The sequence below is a fragment of the Theobroma cacao genome, chromosome 2 (assembly GCF_000208745.1).
Source record: "Theobroma cacao cultivar B97-61/B2 chromosome 2, Criollo_cocoa_genome_V2, whole genome shotgun sequence".
NCBI classification, from domain to species: Eukaryota; Viridiplantae; Streptophyta; class Magnoliopsida; order Malvales; family Malvaceae; genus Theobroma; species Theobroma cacao.
The window spans coordinates 36,605,778-36,623,081 of NC_030851.1; the positions used below are offsets into that span (position 1 = coordinate 36,605,778).

Here is a 17,304-nt window from a genome sequence, read left to right on the forward strand (position 1 = left end):
TGGGAGTGAATGCATATATCATGTTACAGTTAATTAAGATTAAATAGGCTTGTATATTTTTTAATTTTAGAGGATAGAAGTAAAATTTAAATTACCTATTAAACTATTTCATAAGTCAATTTGCATTTATACTACTTATAGTCAGATAAAAAACATAAAATCTATCATATTCAAATCTGATTCACGATTTGACTGGTAAAAATTATTTTTCAATAAATCAAGTTAAAAATAGAAAATATATTATCAAAAACTAAAAAGTGAAAATAATGTTTGTGAGCTTAGAATTTTTTTTGTAATTTTTTTCAATAATAATGAATATTTTTAATATTTGCATCATAAAATTTCGTTTATATATATAATTACTCAAAATATTTACGTAATTTATAATTCTATTTATACCAACTTGATATTGACTCAATGATCCAACGATTGAACTATGAACGCTTGAACGGTTCATTATCCAATCCGGTTCTGATAACTTTTGCATTCTAGACGGAATAATCAAAGTAAGCCAACCCGAACAGAAGATGGCTAGGATCAGGATACATTTATACTTAAAATCTGAGAAGCAAAGTCATGGTAGTATAAGTAGCAAGCATTACGAGTAGCAAAGACCTGTCCTTACACAATTTGGGGTACTCTCCTTTTCTTGCGAAATGGGAGTTTTCAACTTTACCTACAGGTTAAACTCGATACATTCGAGAACTAAATATTAACAAAGATTACCACATATAAAACATTTGGAATGATAATAAATTTTCTCGATAAAAGTAAAAGAGTGTTGATGGTCCGATTTTTTATAAATTTTTTTTAATTTGATAAATAAATACCTTTCGAAAATACATTAAAAAAAGTCGAATGATCATAAATTACACAGTAATAAAATCAAAGACAAGATTTTATCTTTTTTAACAAATGTCACATAAATAACTTTTTGATAAATAAATGTAAAAAGATGTTCATACCATTTGTGTCGAGCTTTATGCGGTAATACAAGTCATTCACAATCCAAAGCAAAATTGCATCCCTTGCACTTGTATGCTTGTTTTATCATTGGGCCACAAGCATTGCACTGCCCTTCATATTCGAAATAAAAAGAGAAGAGGATGCTCATGTCCTTGACATGTGAGAGTCTCAGGAGTTACACATCGAAGGCATATATGTCTCTTACAATCATCATGATAATAGGCAAAGCCTTTGCACACATATACTCACAGTAGAAACATCTGAAAACGTAGTCTGAAATAAGGAGAACGGGCTGTTGGCATGTATGAAGCCAAGCATGTTGCTTCCTAGGTAATTCAGCACATATTTTGTGAAGAAAAAAGTTACATTGGGAACAACAGCAAAATGAGTCCAAGATGGATAATGGGCACCCGTCATAATATTTATCTTCCTCTGTAATCTTGTCACTTAAAACTAAGTTATGTCATTGACTAAAATGTTTGATCTTTGTGGCTTCTCCATCATTTCTCTCGATAATATTGGTACTATATAGATTTTATACATAGATCAGACAACAAAGACGAATCATCATCACCAAGCTTTTCATCTTTGTTTTCTGGCTCTATTTCATGGTACCAATTTTTTCTCTTTGTAACACAGTTCACATGCACAATAAAATGACAATCTGAGCTATAGTAATTCCCATGCTTTGTATTCACTTCATCCCAACTTTTAGATTCATCTCTTTGAAGGAAATAGGTATGGAAAATGGGATGTTCATGCCACATGATTTTGATAATGCGGTACAATGAAATGCATTTCTTATGGGCTAGAAGGTTGCATTTTGTGTTGGTGTATTTTTAAAATTAAAGATTACGTCACATGATGAAAAACTATCTTACCTCAAAAGTTATATCACATAAAGTGATATAGTATGACTATTGAATTGTAAGTAGTTTTCATGTGAATAGTTATGTTTCTTGGTACAATGACATCCAAAGTTTATGAGATAAATTAAAAAAACACCATAACTCAAATGTTTAAATATGAAAAGTTATTATTTCAAATTATAACTTAAAGATTATGTTTTATGGAATGAATAGTTATCTTTTCATAAGATAATTATTGAAACAATACATTTTATCCAAAGGTTGTATCTTGCAAAATATAAAAATATTTTTTAAACAAAATAGTACCTTAATAAAAGGGTTGTATCCTTGAAGAAGAGACACTTGCAAACCTATATAAAGGGCTTGTTGTCAACTATTTTGACACATCAAATAAAAAACAAAACAAGAGCAAAAAAATCAAGAGTAAAAAAAGTGTTGTATTTTATTAATATAAATACTTAAGTTCCTATTAATTACAAAAAGGTCCAAATTCTTTATAATTGATTTGTTGCAAAAAGTGAGCTCTAAGGCTGAACAACTTTGTAAACCCTCGAGTGTATCTAACAGTCTACTCTCATAAAGTACAAGATGATGTTAGACATTGGCTTCATTGTATTCCTAAGACTATTCGCATTATTCTTCTTTGTATACCGAGTGGTAAGGGTGAAATAAGTTTTAAAGATAGCGTTTATTGAAAGGCTCGCCTTGAAGTCAATTTTGCCCGTTCCTTAAATTCCATCTAAACTCCATTTGCACCAACATTTTGAACATGTATATGGCACACAGTTCCTCTCAATGCCACATGCATCACAAGTAAATGAGACCTGTCTCCAAAATAGGGTGAATGGGTTATGGGTGTTGTCGATGACCTTTATCTTCAATAATAGACGGTGGTGACAGACATGCAGCGTGAATGGTAATATTTTTTTTTTTGAAAGGCAAATGGCAATATTGCAAGGTGCAACAACAATAAGAAATTCCTCTTTGATTGGTTTCTTGGCGTCTCATGCAAGAGAAGAAGATGCTTAGGGTGGCATGGATGTTCATGCCGGAAATCGTGTGATCCCATCTCTTCTTTCTCTATGTCCTATGCTTTTTTTTTAGGGCTTTACCCCAAAAGGAGCCCTTCCATAAATTCTCAAAGGCCAGGGCTGAACCCAGGCCTAAGAGGGGGTTTGGAAATAGTTTTCAACCAACAATAGATGCACCTCGGTTAGAACCTCACTAGCTGTGTCATTGCCCCAAGCGCAAAATTATGTCCTATGCTTGTCGATGCAGGGGAACTATGGAATATGAGCCCATTTATGGGGAAACTAGGAGCTTGATTTGAGATTTTGTCTCAATGGGAGAAGAGTAAACTCAAAGAGAAGAGCCTGATTTTGAGATTGAGATTTGCATGTGACAAGAATCAAGGTCGACGAGAATTTGATTTTAGCAATAATTGAACTTTTGAGTTCACACCCTTTCATACATTATCCCAATACCTTTGCATTCATTTCGCCTGTCAATACTTTATATTATTATACTGATTTGATTATAATATATGTATTTCATATTCATAATAAAGGCCAACGCCTATCCATGGCTACCAAAAACCAAGCTCGAAAAACACTTAGGTATTTGATTAATTGATTGGTACATGATCTTTACTTAAAAAAGTAGTATTCAAATCCTCATCTCCCGGTTAAAAAAAAAACAAAAATACATATATGGATCATAATTGTTCAATTGTCTAAGTTAAAATTAAATTAAATATTTATTTTGTTATTTAAATATATTTAGATATATAATAATGTAATTATATATATGTTAATAATGTATATTTTATAAATAAATTCAACAAGTTACTCGATAAAATATGAAGGCTCGTAGAGATTTAAGTCATAATACACTTACTTTAATTAATTTGAAAAACATCTTCATATCTTTACAAAATTTGGTTGAAAATACACTTGCCTTTGAAAAAGTAATAGTATTAATTACCAAGTTAATTTTAAATAAAAAGATAAATATACCATTTCCTTATTTATTTTTTCATTACATAACTTATTTCTTTTCTTTTTTTTTTCTTTTGTGCAAGAGATTTTATTTTTAATTACAACATTGTGAAACTTAATTAGTTATAAATACGTTTGATAGATTCAATTAGTTTTAAAATCATATGAAATTGCAATCAAATTAAATTTTAATTAAGTTAAATTATAATTCAATTAGGAAAAATAATTGTCACCCATGTGATTTTCTAAAAAATAAAGTTTACATCATTAGTTTGCAAAACACACTATCTTTCTTCAAAATGTAAGAATCATTAGTCAAGCTAATATTTATTCAAAGTTTACTTTAGATACTAAAAACATCCTAATTTTGTTTATATTTTTATTTTTTTAACTTTTTTTTACGGTCGAAACTTAAATATAAACTTAAATCTAACCTCGTGCGGTCTTAAACTCTGAAAATAAAGCTTAAGAATGTTTATAAATCACAGATCCCAATTCTCAATCTAAGAGATATACCTAACAGGTGGTAGAAAACTCATGTTTTTATATCCAAAACCCTCTTCATCTCTTACTGATGTGAGATACATGACATTTTACCTTACTCAATTGTGCAATGTTCTCGTTGCACTGTCTTTTTACCTATAGAGAAAAGAGACTCTTACACTATTCTGAGTTTATCTTAACTCTTGTATTTCTCATAAGGGCTCACATCAGTGAAGATCCAAAATTTGAGTTTATATCGACCTTTTATTTCTCATGAGGATCCAGACCAAATCTATATCAACCCTTATATCTCTCATAAGGACCCACGTAACATCAGTAAAAATCCGAGGCTGCTCCAATACTACTTGTCATATAATGTCTCTTTATCATATAAGAGAGGGACTCTTACACTAGTCTAGATTTATGTCGACCCTTTATCTCTCATGGGGATCCATATCAATGAAGATCTAAGTTTGCTCTGATATTACTTGTTACGAGTCGAAAGTTAAGTCCAATTCCGTGCTGCCATTTGTTTTGAAAATAAAACTTAAGTAAGTTTATAAATTACGGGTGCACGTTTTTAACTCAAAAGAAATATCTGATAGGTGGTAAAAAGTTTATGTTTATATACTCAAGACCTACTTTATTTTTTATTGATGCGAGATCCACGACACTTTCCCTTCCTTATTCATTTCCTTTATTTTGATTTTAATTCATTTCTTTATCGTTAAACTTTTATTATTATTATTTTAACTATAAATAATTTAATACATTCATCTCAAAAGTCAAATCTACTATGAAATTGGATCAAAGATAACTGTAATATATTTAATATGTAATAGACTTATGATAAAAATTAATTAAAATTTAATTTGATAGTAATTAAAAATGATTTTAAAACTAATTAAATCTCATAATTTTATAGCTAACAAAAGTCTTGTGAATAAGAAAAAATAAAAATAAACGGAGGGTATGTTTACACTTTTATTTAAAATTATTTTTATTTTATTTGTGATATTTTTAAATTTTATGTCAAATTTTTGAATGATTTAATTAATAAGTAGTTAGCAAAAATTAATTAATATTGACATGACTGACAGGGTTAAGGGACCATAAAATTGCGGGGAAGGAAGGGGATCAGATCATGGATTCCGATCCCCGCCACATCCTCACGCTAAATAAATATCTTCCTCGCACATTGATGACGTGGCAGCTCTGTGGTGTTTGATTAGGTTCAGATATTTTCTCTCTCGGATTTCTCTTCGACACGTGTTTGCCACTACATCAACGTGGACGCACACTCTTATCTTTTGCCACTAAAAATTCCGTTTAATTACCAAATTGCAACTCTCCTTTAGGATTGTAAATCAACGCTTTTGCTTTCCTGGATGAAAAATTCCTTCGATAATCATCCTCCCCTACCAGAAAATAATAAAAAATATTTTTAAATTTTAACTCCCCGTTTGATTTAATATACTTACTTTCTTATTTTTTTTTTGTAAAAAATAATAAAAACCCAAAAATAAGAAAATATAAAGAAAACCTCTCTATAAGTTTCGGTAGAGTTTTAAATTCTATAAGTAAAAGATTAATTAATTAATTATTATATTGACATATAACAATTTATTTAATTTTGTTTGTAGATTTTAAAAACTCTATTTCCAATATTTAAAATAATAATCTTAAAGAAAAATAATTTGGAATAAGGGTTAGGTTAAATGGTCTAAAATCCAAAAAAAATGAAGATATATAATGAAAGTATGCATAAATTATACAAATATTAAAGATAAAAGATTTTTTTATATCTTATTTAGAGTATTCAAATGACTATACTTTATCAACAGCCCACTGATGGGCTGCTTTGGATTCCAAAAGTGAAGTAGTATTTTGAAGTTTGCTCGTATTTAATTGATTGGGCAGCCGGCAAAGCTGGTGTAACACATTCAGGAACTTAATTCTTACTTCTAATTATCATGTGGCCTATTTTTTTTTTTTTAAAGGGTGGAAAGCAACTAAATGTGCTGTGAAAGCGTACCCTGTGTGCCTTGACACTGGAAATATTTATTTTAAAATATGAAAAATATTTAATATATTGATAACGTATAATTTTTATTCACACTCTACACAGTTATATCACCAATCCTAACACTTAATTAATAAGGTAAATATTGATATTAAAACTTAATGTTATTGGACCATATCAATATTTATTTCTTTTAAAATAATATTTCATTAATCAGATGTTAAAATTTGGTGACCTAACAGTGTATAGAAGTTATACACGATTAATGCATCAAATATTATTATTTTAAAATATTAAATTAATGTTAATTATTAATTTACAATGTTGTGAATGATTTTAAAATCTATTTTTTTGTTTTATGTTATATTGAGAATATAATTACTATATGATAAAAATAAAATATACATATTTTTTAAATAAGTATAAATAAAATAGGATAAAAATTATGATTTATTATTATTAATAATTGAACATTTTGAGTGATAATTTTATTTCATAATTTCATTGTTACACGTGAATGTTAATTTAAGTTAAAATATATAAGAAAATATAACTATTTTAAAAATGAAAAAAATATATTAATAACATTTACATGTATGTTTATAGTATAAATTATGTAATTTATAAATAATAATTTTTTAATTTTAATTTTAATTTTATTATAAAATTATATGATTATATGCTGACTAATATATATTAAAATGTGTAAAAAATGTTTAAATAAAAAAAAATTTGACTCACCTTAAGCCGGCCGAAATAGTAGTTAATTATTACAATTCACAAAAGATTGAATTGAAGAGTATGGGAGGTAAATTTGCAAATATGGTAGGTAAAGAAGGGCATTTCGGATAGAGAAATGCAACGCATAAATATCTTCAACAAAACATAACTTGAAGGGAAGCCCACACTTTCACACTCCTATAGAAACAGAAAAAACCAAAAAATAAGAAAGAAAAGAAAAAAGAAGCAAATGTCTAATGCAGAAGAAGTGATGCAAAGCAGTGGAAAACGGCAGAGATTTTCTAAAGTTGAAGAAGAAAAACGACGAGAAATGGAAGAAGAGGAAGATGAAGATGAAAACGACGACGGCGAAGATGAGGAAGAGAGCGAGCTTCCTTTAAAGCCAGGCCTGCTGTTTTTCCCTACAACTCCGACTTCTTTCGTTGTTTCCGATGCGCTTGAGCCCGATTTCCCCATTATTTATGTCAACAAAGTCTTCGAGGTTTTCACCGGTTATCGAGCCGACGAAGTCCTTGGTCGGAACTGGTAACAATTTTTAGTTCTTCTTTTTCTTTTTTAATTTTCAATGTTTGATGCCGACATAGAAGGAAAAGGAAAAAAAAACCTGAATTTCAAGTAAATATATATTTTTTAGGTTTAAAGAGAGAATCTACAGATCTGTTTGTGGAGTAAATAGAAAGATAAAATTGATAATTTGTGGTAGTAATTTGTTACTCAATTTTCAATGATCAATTTTGATCAAAATAAGTACCTGTTATAAATGCTTTTTTTTTTTTAAAAAAGTAACTGTTTATTTGATAGAGTAATGCTACTCAGAAATGGAATGAAGGTAGCAAATTTACAGACATTTATTTCTTGTGAGTAGTCAAATATAATCCTATAATAGGAGCTTGAGACTCACAAAACAAACTTTTTTTAGCTTTTGGTAGAAAATTTGGACTTTACTTGATTATTTCATTTAATTAGCAGTAGAAGGTTAAGAATAATAAAGTATAAATAGAAGAACAGAACAGGTTAGGAATTATATTCTTGAGAAAAGTAAATTAGTAAGGTACATACTAAACCTATCGTTTGCAGCCTATGGAGGTTAAATATGTAAACGTAGGCTCCAATTTGGAGTTATAAACATGAATTATAGCCGTGGCTGGAATATGATGAAGTTACATGGGGCGCCCTAACTCCTGAAGTGCAATAAAACTTAGATAAATTAAAGCAAAAGCAATCTTATTTGAATTTTAATGAACATAAAAGTCATTCTTAATAATAACTATATAAGCCTGTATAATGGTATTAAATACACGTCTTTCTCTGTTTCACTAGATTAGAAATGCTTTGATACCATGCCAAAGATTTTAGGAGTCAATGTTACAGACAATTATTTTGGGATTGAGGAGGTATAAACTATTGTTACTTGTGACAGGGACAAACAGACAGTAAGAAGAGTATGCACCAAATTGTGTTCGTCCAATTTAAAGCCGCTTTAGCACTCTAGTTTTTGAACATAGTGAAAGGTATTCTATAAACCATTTTCGGAAAATAAACAATCATGTATGACTTTGACATAAATGGTTGAAGATTTGTGATCTAGGGAATCATCTACACTCTACAGCAACTAGTGCCAGTTTCTCAAAAGTAGGACGGTTCCAATCAAAGTTATATTATAAAAGAAAGAAAATAAATGCAACATACTTCTCCTAAGAGAAAATTTTTCCATCCTATTCATAAGTAATATCAATTTCAGAGATAGATCAATATGAAATGAATTAAGAAGAAGAGAAAATGGAGTGTGCTTTGATTGTCCTAGTAAATTGCCAATAATTAGAAAAGGAGTGGTTGAGGGAGAAGCAGTGAAGTATCTACCTAATTGTGTTTGGACCTCTCTCTTTTGAAAAGATGGCTTTTTAGTGTATCATATTAGTCATCTTTCCAACTTGAAAATAGCAAATACTCTTCTAGGCCCTAAGCATACCCTAAATGTATGTGAATAGCGGTCGTGCCCTTTGAATATTTGGCAAAATGTTTGTCAAGAGCAAAGTAATAACTCGAAAGTGATGCCAAATCTTTTTGCTTTAACATGAACATACTGAAATTTTAAGCCTGCTGCATAATTAGCATTTCCCACTTGGCTGGATTAAAAACGAATTGAGGTTTTTATGGTCAGTGAGACATTCAGCTTCTAATTATGTTGATCTACACTTTGTTAAACAAATTTTCCTTATTCAAACATTCCTGCTCAGAAGGAGAAACATGGAATTGAAAGTTTTTTATTCTTCTTTTCTGGATTTGGCTGGTCTGCTACATGCATAAAAAATTGGTCTAGAGGTTAATTTCTTTCCATGTTACAGGCATGTTCTTGGCTGGTATCCACAATTTTGTAATAGAAGTTTGCTTCATGGACTTTGAGATTATCTTTATGTTTTTCTGCTTTTAAGGTTTCATATGTAAATAATTCACTAAAGCCATTCACCTTTATTTATGCTTCCTTAGTTGTGATATTGTTTTCAGTTTTTGATAATCTCATGTTTGGAAGGATCTAGATTGACCCTTTATGGGATTTTTGTTTTATTTTTGGTTTTAGTCGGTTCTTACAGTATAGAGACCCGCGTGCTCAAAGACGGCACCCTTTGGTAGATCCTTTTGTTGTGTCTGAGATCCGAAGATGTCTTGAGGAAGGTATTGTATTCCAAGGTGAGCTTCTGAATTTCAGGAAGGATGGTACTCCGTTAGTGAACAGACTGAAACTTGCACCTATTCATGATGATGATCGAACAGTCACACACATTATTGGTATTCAAGTGTTTTCTGAAGCAAAAATAGATCTGAACCATGTATCATATCCGGTTTTCAAAGAGGCTTGTAATCAGCAGTTGGATCAGTCAGCTAAATACTCTCATTTGAGCGAAAATCCACCATTCAGCCAGCATCAAGAAATATGTGGGATACTCCAACTCTCTGATGAAGTCTTGGCTCATAACATTTTATCACGTTTGACGCCAAGGGATGTTGCATCTATCGGGTCTGTCTGCAGAAGGGTACGCCAACTAACAAAGAATGAGCATGTGAGGAAGATGGTATGCCAAAATGCCTGGGGAAGAGAAGTCACTGGTACATTAGAAATGATGACTAAGAAGTTGGGGTGGGGACGTCTTGCCAGAGAACTGACCACTCTTGAGGCAGTTTGTTGGAGGAAATTGACTGTTGGAGGATCGGTGGAGCCTTCACGTTGCAACTTTAGTGCATGTGCAGCAGGGAACCGTCTTGTGCTTTTTGGAGGTGAGGGAGTCAACATGCAACCAATGGATGACACATTTGTTCTCAATCTTGACGCTGCAAATCCAGAGTGGCAGCGGGTGAGTGTGGAATCATCCCCACCAGGGCGCTGGGGCCACACTCTCTCGTGCCTGAATGGTTCATGGTTGGTGGTATTTGGGGGATGCGGAAGGCAAGGATTGCTCAATGATGTTTTTGTTCTTGACTTGGATGCCAAACAGCCTACATGGAAAGAAGTTTCTGGTGGAACTCCTCCGCTCCCTAGATCATGGCATAGCTCTTGCACAATAGATGGCTCTAAGTTGGTTGTGTCTGGTGGGTGCACAGACGCTGGGGTGCTTCTCAGTGATACATTTCTTTTGGATCTCACGACTGACAAGCCAAAGTGGAAAGAGATACCAACATCATGGGCACCTCCATCTAGGTTGGGCCAATCACTTTCGGTTTATGGTCGTACTAAAATTCTTATGTTTGGGGGGCTTGCAAAGAGTGGGAACTTGCGATTGCGATCAGGTGAAGCCTACACCATTGATTTGGAGGATGAAGAACCACATTGGAGGCAACTGGACTTTAGTGCCTTCACCAGCCTTGGCAGCCAAAGTGCTGTGGTACCTCCTCCTAGACTTGATCATGTTGCTGTAAGCATGCCTTGTGGGAGGATAATTATATTTGGTGGTTCCATTGCTGGGTTGCACTCTCCTTCTCAGCTTTTCCTTCTGGATCCTTCAGAGGAGAAACCATCATGGAGGACTCTCAATGTTCCTGGGCAACCACCAAAATTTGCCTGGGGTCATAGTACCTGTGTGGTTGGAGGGACTAGGGTCCTGGTATTGGGTGGACACACTGGTGAGGAGTGGATACTCAACGAGTTGCATGAGTTGTGCTTAGCAAGCAGGCAGGACTCAGACTCATGATTCAAAACGGACTCATCAGCATTACGAAGACAACCGTGGAAGAAATTTTTTCTTTACAAGCACTCACTGAGGTCATTTCTTCCGCATTGTTTACTCAGACTCCTATTTTTGACATGTTTGGCCTGGTGCATTGTGTTTTTGTTCAGATTGTGTCACTGTATAAATGTCCCTTCTTAGTGTCTGTTCTGGTTGTACAATGTAAACATAATAGTGAGTGTATATTCAGTGTTTGTGATCCGACTAAATAAGTGTTGTGACTCTTTTTGTAGGTTAGATATCTTATATATCAAAATGCCAATAGCTTGGGTATGAGAGTGGTGCATGTATTTCCTCTAATTTACTTTCATTTTTGGCCTATTTTCAAGGAATTAATTTTTGACCTGGTTTTGGCTGACAAATAAAATGGTTCTTGAACTAGGAATGAATGAATATGGTGTATTTATAATTCAGAACACCTTGGTGGATCACTTGGTTTCTTACGATCTCAAAAGCTGTGAGGTGACAAAGCTCTGGTGGAATCTTTCCAGGAAGTGAATTGAAGCAAAGGCTAAGAATTTTTCCATGGCGGAGATCATTTCCCCTAATCAAGCAGGTATAGGAATTTCCAGCACAGGCATTCTCATACAGATCAAGAGTTGGTCTGCCAAGTTGCCACCTTTCAAGTTGAACATTCTCCAGCATCAATTCTGGTGCCGACAGTAATATTATGAAGCCCTTCCAGCAAAGGCACCTTACTTTTAGTATGCCTACATGAGCTGTTATGTCAGAAATCTCCCCAGCTTTAGATTTCCAAGTTCCCCCTACCTTTCATTATTCTGGTCGGAAGATAACGAGGGACAAATGGTTGAGCCAGTTAGGGGGTGCAGTACTGCAAAGACTTTGCAGATGTGGCTTTGTTTTGTAATCGAGGAATAGATACCCCATTTGGAAGGAACTCACCTTTAGCTAAACTATGAATATGTTGCACATATAACTCGAAAACGATAGGTCCCCAAATTCTTGATGGAGACAAGATTTGATCTGTTATAGGTCCTTGTCTTTATGAGACATTTCCCCACCTAGGTAGCTGCTTGTTCATGTCACCCGACCCCAGCTAATCTCCCTGCGACGTCTTTTCTAGTCACTGCCGAGCTCTACATAAACAGCGTCAGGCTTTCGTCCGGGTCCAGCGCAGGGAAAGCTCTACTACAACAACACCATATGCACAAGAGGCCGCTCCACGTTTCCCACCGAACTGGCCATCGACCCGGTCCAGTCCTTATACTAGACCGGTAAGTAAATGATCCAGTCAAACTTGATTAAACCCCTGGTTAAATTGGTTTGACTTAATTTGGTTAACATTTAAAGATTTATATTAAATTAAAGTCACTTAATAGTCATCAAGTCGATCATTGGGTATTAGTAAAAACAAAAAACACCCCCCCCACCTCGCCCCCCCTTCGCTTGAGGTTTAGTTGTAAACGCTACATTTCAATGCTCAAATCCCACAAACCCAACACCAATTTTAGAGAATAAATTTGCTTAGGTTGAAATCACCAAAGCAGTGAAAGAATGCATACTGTTGGACAGCTTGACTCAATATGTTCAATTTGGTAAAAACAGTTCCAGGGATCCATTAATATGTCAACAAGATTCAATATGATCAGTAAGCAGCATATTGAGCCAATAACCGTTACTTCAGGAAAATCAAGTTGCACAAGTTTGAAGTGCTTTCTCTCTGACAACCTTAAGAACTTCAACCAGCTTCTCATGTGAAGCAATTGTCTCTTTTACCAGAGCTAAATCATTTAGCTTAGTCACCCAAGAGTATAGCAGTGGAGTCTTCTCTGAGTCTAGAATCTTAATGCCAAGAACTTTTTCCATGGCACTGCGGAAGCTAAACACTGAACAAATAAAAAAGTCAAGGTATCCCACATTGTAAATGTCCTTCACTCCCTCTTCAAGCACCTTAATTATCTCTAACATCTTGTTGATGTCTTTCTCCTGTGCTTCTCCGCCAGATTTCAGAACTGTGACCATAGTCTCCACTGTCTTGAAAGGGAAAAGTATATAGCCATAGAACTTTCAAGTAGCAAAATATATATGTTTGGATATAAAAGCAAGTACATCCAAAGAATTTAAAGCTATAATAGATGATTTTACTTTTATAGGAAACAAATGGAATTAAACTTTAACCATGTGTTTATATTTTATCAAATGAGTATGATTTTTGGTTTTAGTATTTACAACCACTTGTAGAAAGGAAAAGGTTATCAATAAAAGAAGAAAAATATAGAACTGGATCTGGATTCTTTTATAAACTGACTAAAGAAAGGGGAAGTTAACAGATAGATATTAGCTCTTAAATATAGAGCAAAATATGCAGCAGATTGCATGCAGCTTTCTCAGAACCCATATGTTGAGATTATTGGCATTAGTTACCGCCTTAATTTCCTTATTCCAATTTCTTGCTTCTTTAAATAGGGCCTTATTCTCTTTGAGAAATGCTATTACTTCCCTTAGATCTAGCAAGACTGCTATATAGCTGATCAGTATAAGCTATCCTCAAATCCACTAGGAAAAATTACTGACATAACCTTGCTACTAGTACTGGTGGATTATTATGGAATATGAATATGGCAAAGAAATGTAATCAATAAATAGGCAGGAATCAATTTATAATCTACTAGTATTTATATATATGTACTCTCACCTGCTGCTGGTGAATAAAGCTAGCCCAGAAGCGAACTTGGGCTCTTTTGTAGGGATCAGCCGGTAAAATTTGAGGGCGGCCATTTTTCCAAGTTTCATCAATATATTCATAGATGATAAGCGACTCTACAATGGGATTTCCATTGTGAACCAGTACAGGAAGCCTCTTATAAGCAGGATTGTATTTGAACACCAATGGGCTTTTGTTAAACATATCTTCTTCCACATACTCGTGTGATATGCCTTTAAGCTTGAGTGCCAACTCCACCCTTTTTGTGTAAGGACTTGCCCACATCCCCAGCAGCACCACTTTGTTTTCCTGCTCCATCTCTCTTTCTCTCTGCCAGTCCTCCTTCGAGATTTTTACTAGGATATTGAGTCCATGCCAGTGAAACGCTCTACTTATTGAGACCAGGAAACCTCTTAACCCTTATGTCGAGCTTTCTGTTAAATAAAGAAAAACCCAATTTGGCAAATTGCTGAATAGAATAATGGCTATAATTAGACAGTGCCATGTGAACTAGATCTATGTTTCTTCACCTGAACTGACAATCAGGCATAAAGGATAAATTCATTCATCAAAGACAAGATCCTTCTACTTATATCATATATTCTCTCGATATGGATGCTAGAAATCTCTCATTGTATGAACATCATGTATCTGCTGTACTATGAGCTTTCACATTTTGCTCTCTTCAAGCAAAATCTATATCAAGCGGGAGCACTGCAACATTATCCAACTTAATTAGTTTTAAATCATTGTTAGACAATATGATTTCAGTTCAAAAAAGTGCAGCTCATATTACCCTGCATGTTCAACTGTTTTATGATTCAAGACTCAAAAGGCGCCTTGCCATTGTTTTCTCAGATCTGGCAACAGTGATTGTGGGCAACTTATTGAGCAAGTTGGCCCTGGAAAATGTCAAATTAGCCACAATTATATAGCTGGTGAATATATCAGTTGCTCAAATTTCATTTGTGGGAAATTATAGTTACACTCTGATTCGGATATCCCTGTTTCCCAACCACTATATCTAATAGGTCTTAAGCATATATATATATTTAGTGTAGCCTTTATAAGTGCTCAAATCCCTCAAATTTAACAAAGTTGTAGAGAACAAATTGCTAATGTTGAAACAACCAAAGAAAAGAAAACTCATGATTGAGGAGCATGACTTCTGTTTTTTATGGTTGAACCAGAAAGACCTTCAAAATTGCTATCAAAAATAGTGAGACAACGTCTCCAAAATGCTGAACAAGATCAAGATCCTTCAACTTTTTGCGAAGCCCCTCTTAAAGGATTCCCATTTAAGGCCTTTCTCAACGTACTCTATCTTGGAAGGATCAAAATTAGGCCCTTTGATTCTCTCTTTGGACTTTACATCTGCATGCTCTAGCTGGAATTACACTCCTTGATGGATCTGGTGAACTCCCCATTAGCTCAAACACGAGGAGAACCCCTGATATATGGTAAACTTTTGGGTAAAGCAATGGAAAAAACTTGAAATTTAACAGTAAAGAGAGATGGACTTCTTCTACTTTTCAGCCCCTAGGGCACGAACAAGAAGTTCTCCTTCTAGTAGACTGACTGTACAACTCAATCATTGCAATCTCTTCCATGAAGCCAAGTTCTTCTTCACCACTTTCATCATCATATGCTCTTCTCCTTTGCAAAGCTCTTTGACTGCAGAACACTTTAAGATAAACTAGTTCACAGTAAAAACTGGTGAACAGATAAAATTTGTACAGAAAAAACAGGTGCAAAGCACTTTGATTGCTGATCTATTGTGCAGTAGCCACAAGAAAGAAACGAAAAATAATAGACCGCATATAACTAAGATCATTATAGTAAAGACTCTAAGATTTTTACAGCACTTGATTACATATCGGCCCTGTAATTACTCTTGTTACATTTGGAAAAATATGAAAGATTTTGTGCTGTATACAAAGGTAAGAACTCCCTAAGTTCTCAAGCAATAAGAACAAAACAAAATTCTTGGTGTTCTGCACTCCCTCGTCTCCTTCTTTCACTAAATTTTCATAGATTAGAGCATGCCTTATACTGATATCCATATAGAATCTAACTAAAATTCGAATGATATTAGTCGGTCATCAGAGAAATAAAAAGAAATTCAAACAAACCACAATTAAACATTAACTAAAATCACTAAACAATTTAATTAGAAGCAACTATTCTTGAAATGCAATTTACAAGTTATTGAAAACCTAGAAGGGTTTTGTCTTCGACTAATTAGAAACAAAAAGAGAAAGCTCTAATTAACTCCTCAAGTCGGCAACTCAAACCGACAAATAGGGCAGTAATGGCTTTGCTTCAACCACTTTTGAATGCAATTCTCATGAAAAGTATGAAAACAAGGCATCTCAGAAGCATCTGATCCAACCCCAAGTTCCTCCAAACATATCACGCAATCTTCTCCACCTTCGGCTCTAACTCTCTTCAGCATCTTCTTAACCGATGACTCCTTCGCCGAAAGCATGCCATAGTTACCCGTTTCAAACTCCGATGCCGATTCCGCCAAAGCTCTTGTGATCGAATCCGTCTCGTTGAAATTCACATGTTCCACAAAATTTCCCCATAGGTTTGCATGTAATGGCAAGACTATACGTCCCATGCTGGACGTATAGTTTGAGAGTCCAAGTCCACATCGGATAAGTTTACGAAGGACAACGTTAAACACAAGAGAGGAAGAGCTGAGTCCTAGTCTTGCTAGCATGGAACCAAGAATTTCAGTAACCCGGTAGTGGTCTTTCACAATGTGGAGGTCGAAACGACGGGTTTCGTGGGAGAAGATTAAAGGTCCGGTGTCGCTAGTGAAGCGGTTGATTGAGCAATAATGGCGGATGAGATTGAGTTCAAGGGTGATGGTCACTTCTAGTTGAACGAAAAGGGGAGCTGGGTAATGGGGTTCTGGTACAATATTCGCAGGTTGGAAAACGTGGACGTGTAAACCTTGGTACTCGTGACGGGAAGCCATTAGAGAAGTTTTGAAAAGAAACAATCTGATAGGAAACTACAGCAAGAGTTGAATTTATAATGGGGCCATGGCGGGAACTCTGGAATCCTATTAGGAGTTGTAAAGTATTTCCAATTTTTCTTAATAAATATTAGTAATTTCTACGTATAATTTATTATCGTTACTGCTCATTTAAAGATTGAATTATTCAAGAAAATTAAATTACATGCAGCAAAACACAAATCATGCAACCTTCTCAAGTATATTTCCTATTTTGCAGGCTGGGGATATAGGGATTTCATGCTGTGGCCTTGCATGTTGACTCCTGGTTTTTATGCTTGTGTATTTTCCTTGGATTTTTAATAAAATCCTCAC

At 34.1% G+C, this 17,304-nt stretch overlaps 3 protein-coding genes across 3 annotated transcripts; 1 reads left to right on the top strand and 2 right to left on the bottom strand.

Annotated features, from left to right (window-relative positions):
• On the top strand, positions 7,239-11,575 carry LOC18609883 (adagio protein 3). Its single transcript, XM_007045219.2, has 2 exons — positions 7,239-7,604; positions 9,658-11,575. The coding sequence occupies exons 1-2, from the start codon at positions 7,309-7,311 to the stop codon at positions 11,261-11,263; spliced, it is 1,902 nt and encodes a 633-aa protein (XP_007045281.2). The 5' UTR covers positions 7,239-7,308; the 3' UTR covers positions 11,264-11,575.
• Positions 12,896-14,282, bottom strand: LOC18609885 (glutathione S-transferase U9). The gene is made up of 2 exons (XM_018115233.1): positions 13,956-14,282; positions 12,896-13,294 (listed from the first exon to the last, which is right to left on the bottom strand). Exons 1-2 carry the CDS (start codon positions 14,280-14,282, stop codon positions 12,950-12,952), a joined length of 672 nt encoding a protein of 223 aa, XP_017970722.1. The 3' UTR covers positions 12,896-12,949.
• On the bottom strand, positions 15,497-16,950 carry LOC108660723 (RING finger protein 150-like). Its single transcript, XM_018114997.1, has 2 exons — positions 16,259-16,950; positions 15,497-15,638 (listed from the first exon to the last, which is right to left on the bottom strand). Exons 1-2 carry the CDS (start codon positions 16,948-16,950, stop codon positions 15,497-15,499), a joined length of 834 nt encoding a protein of 277 aa, XP_017970486.1.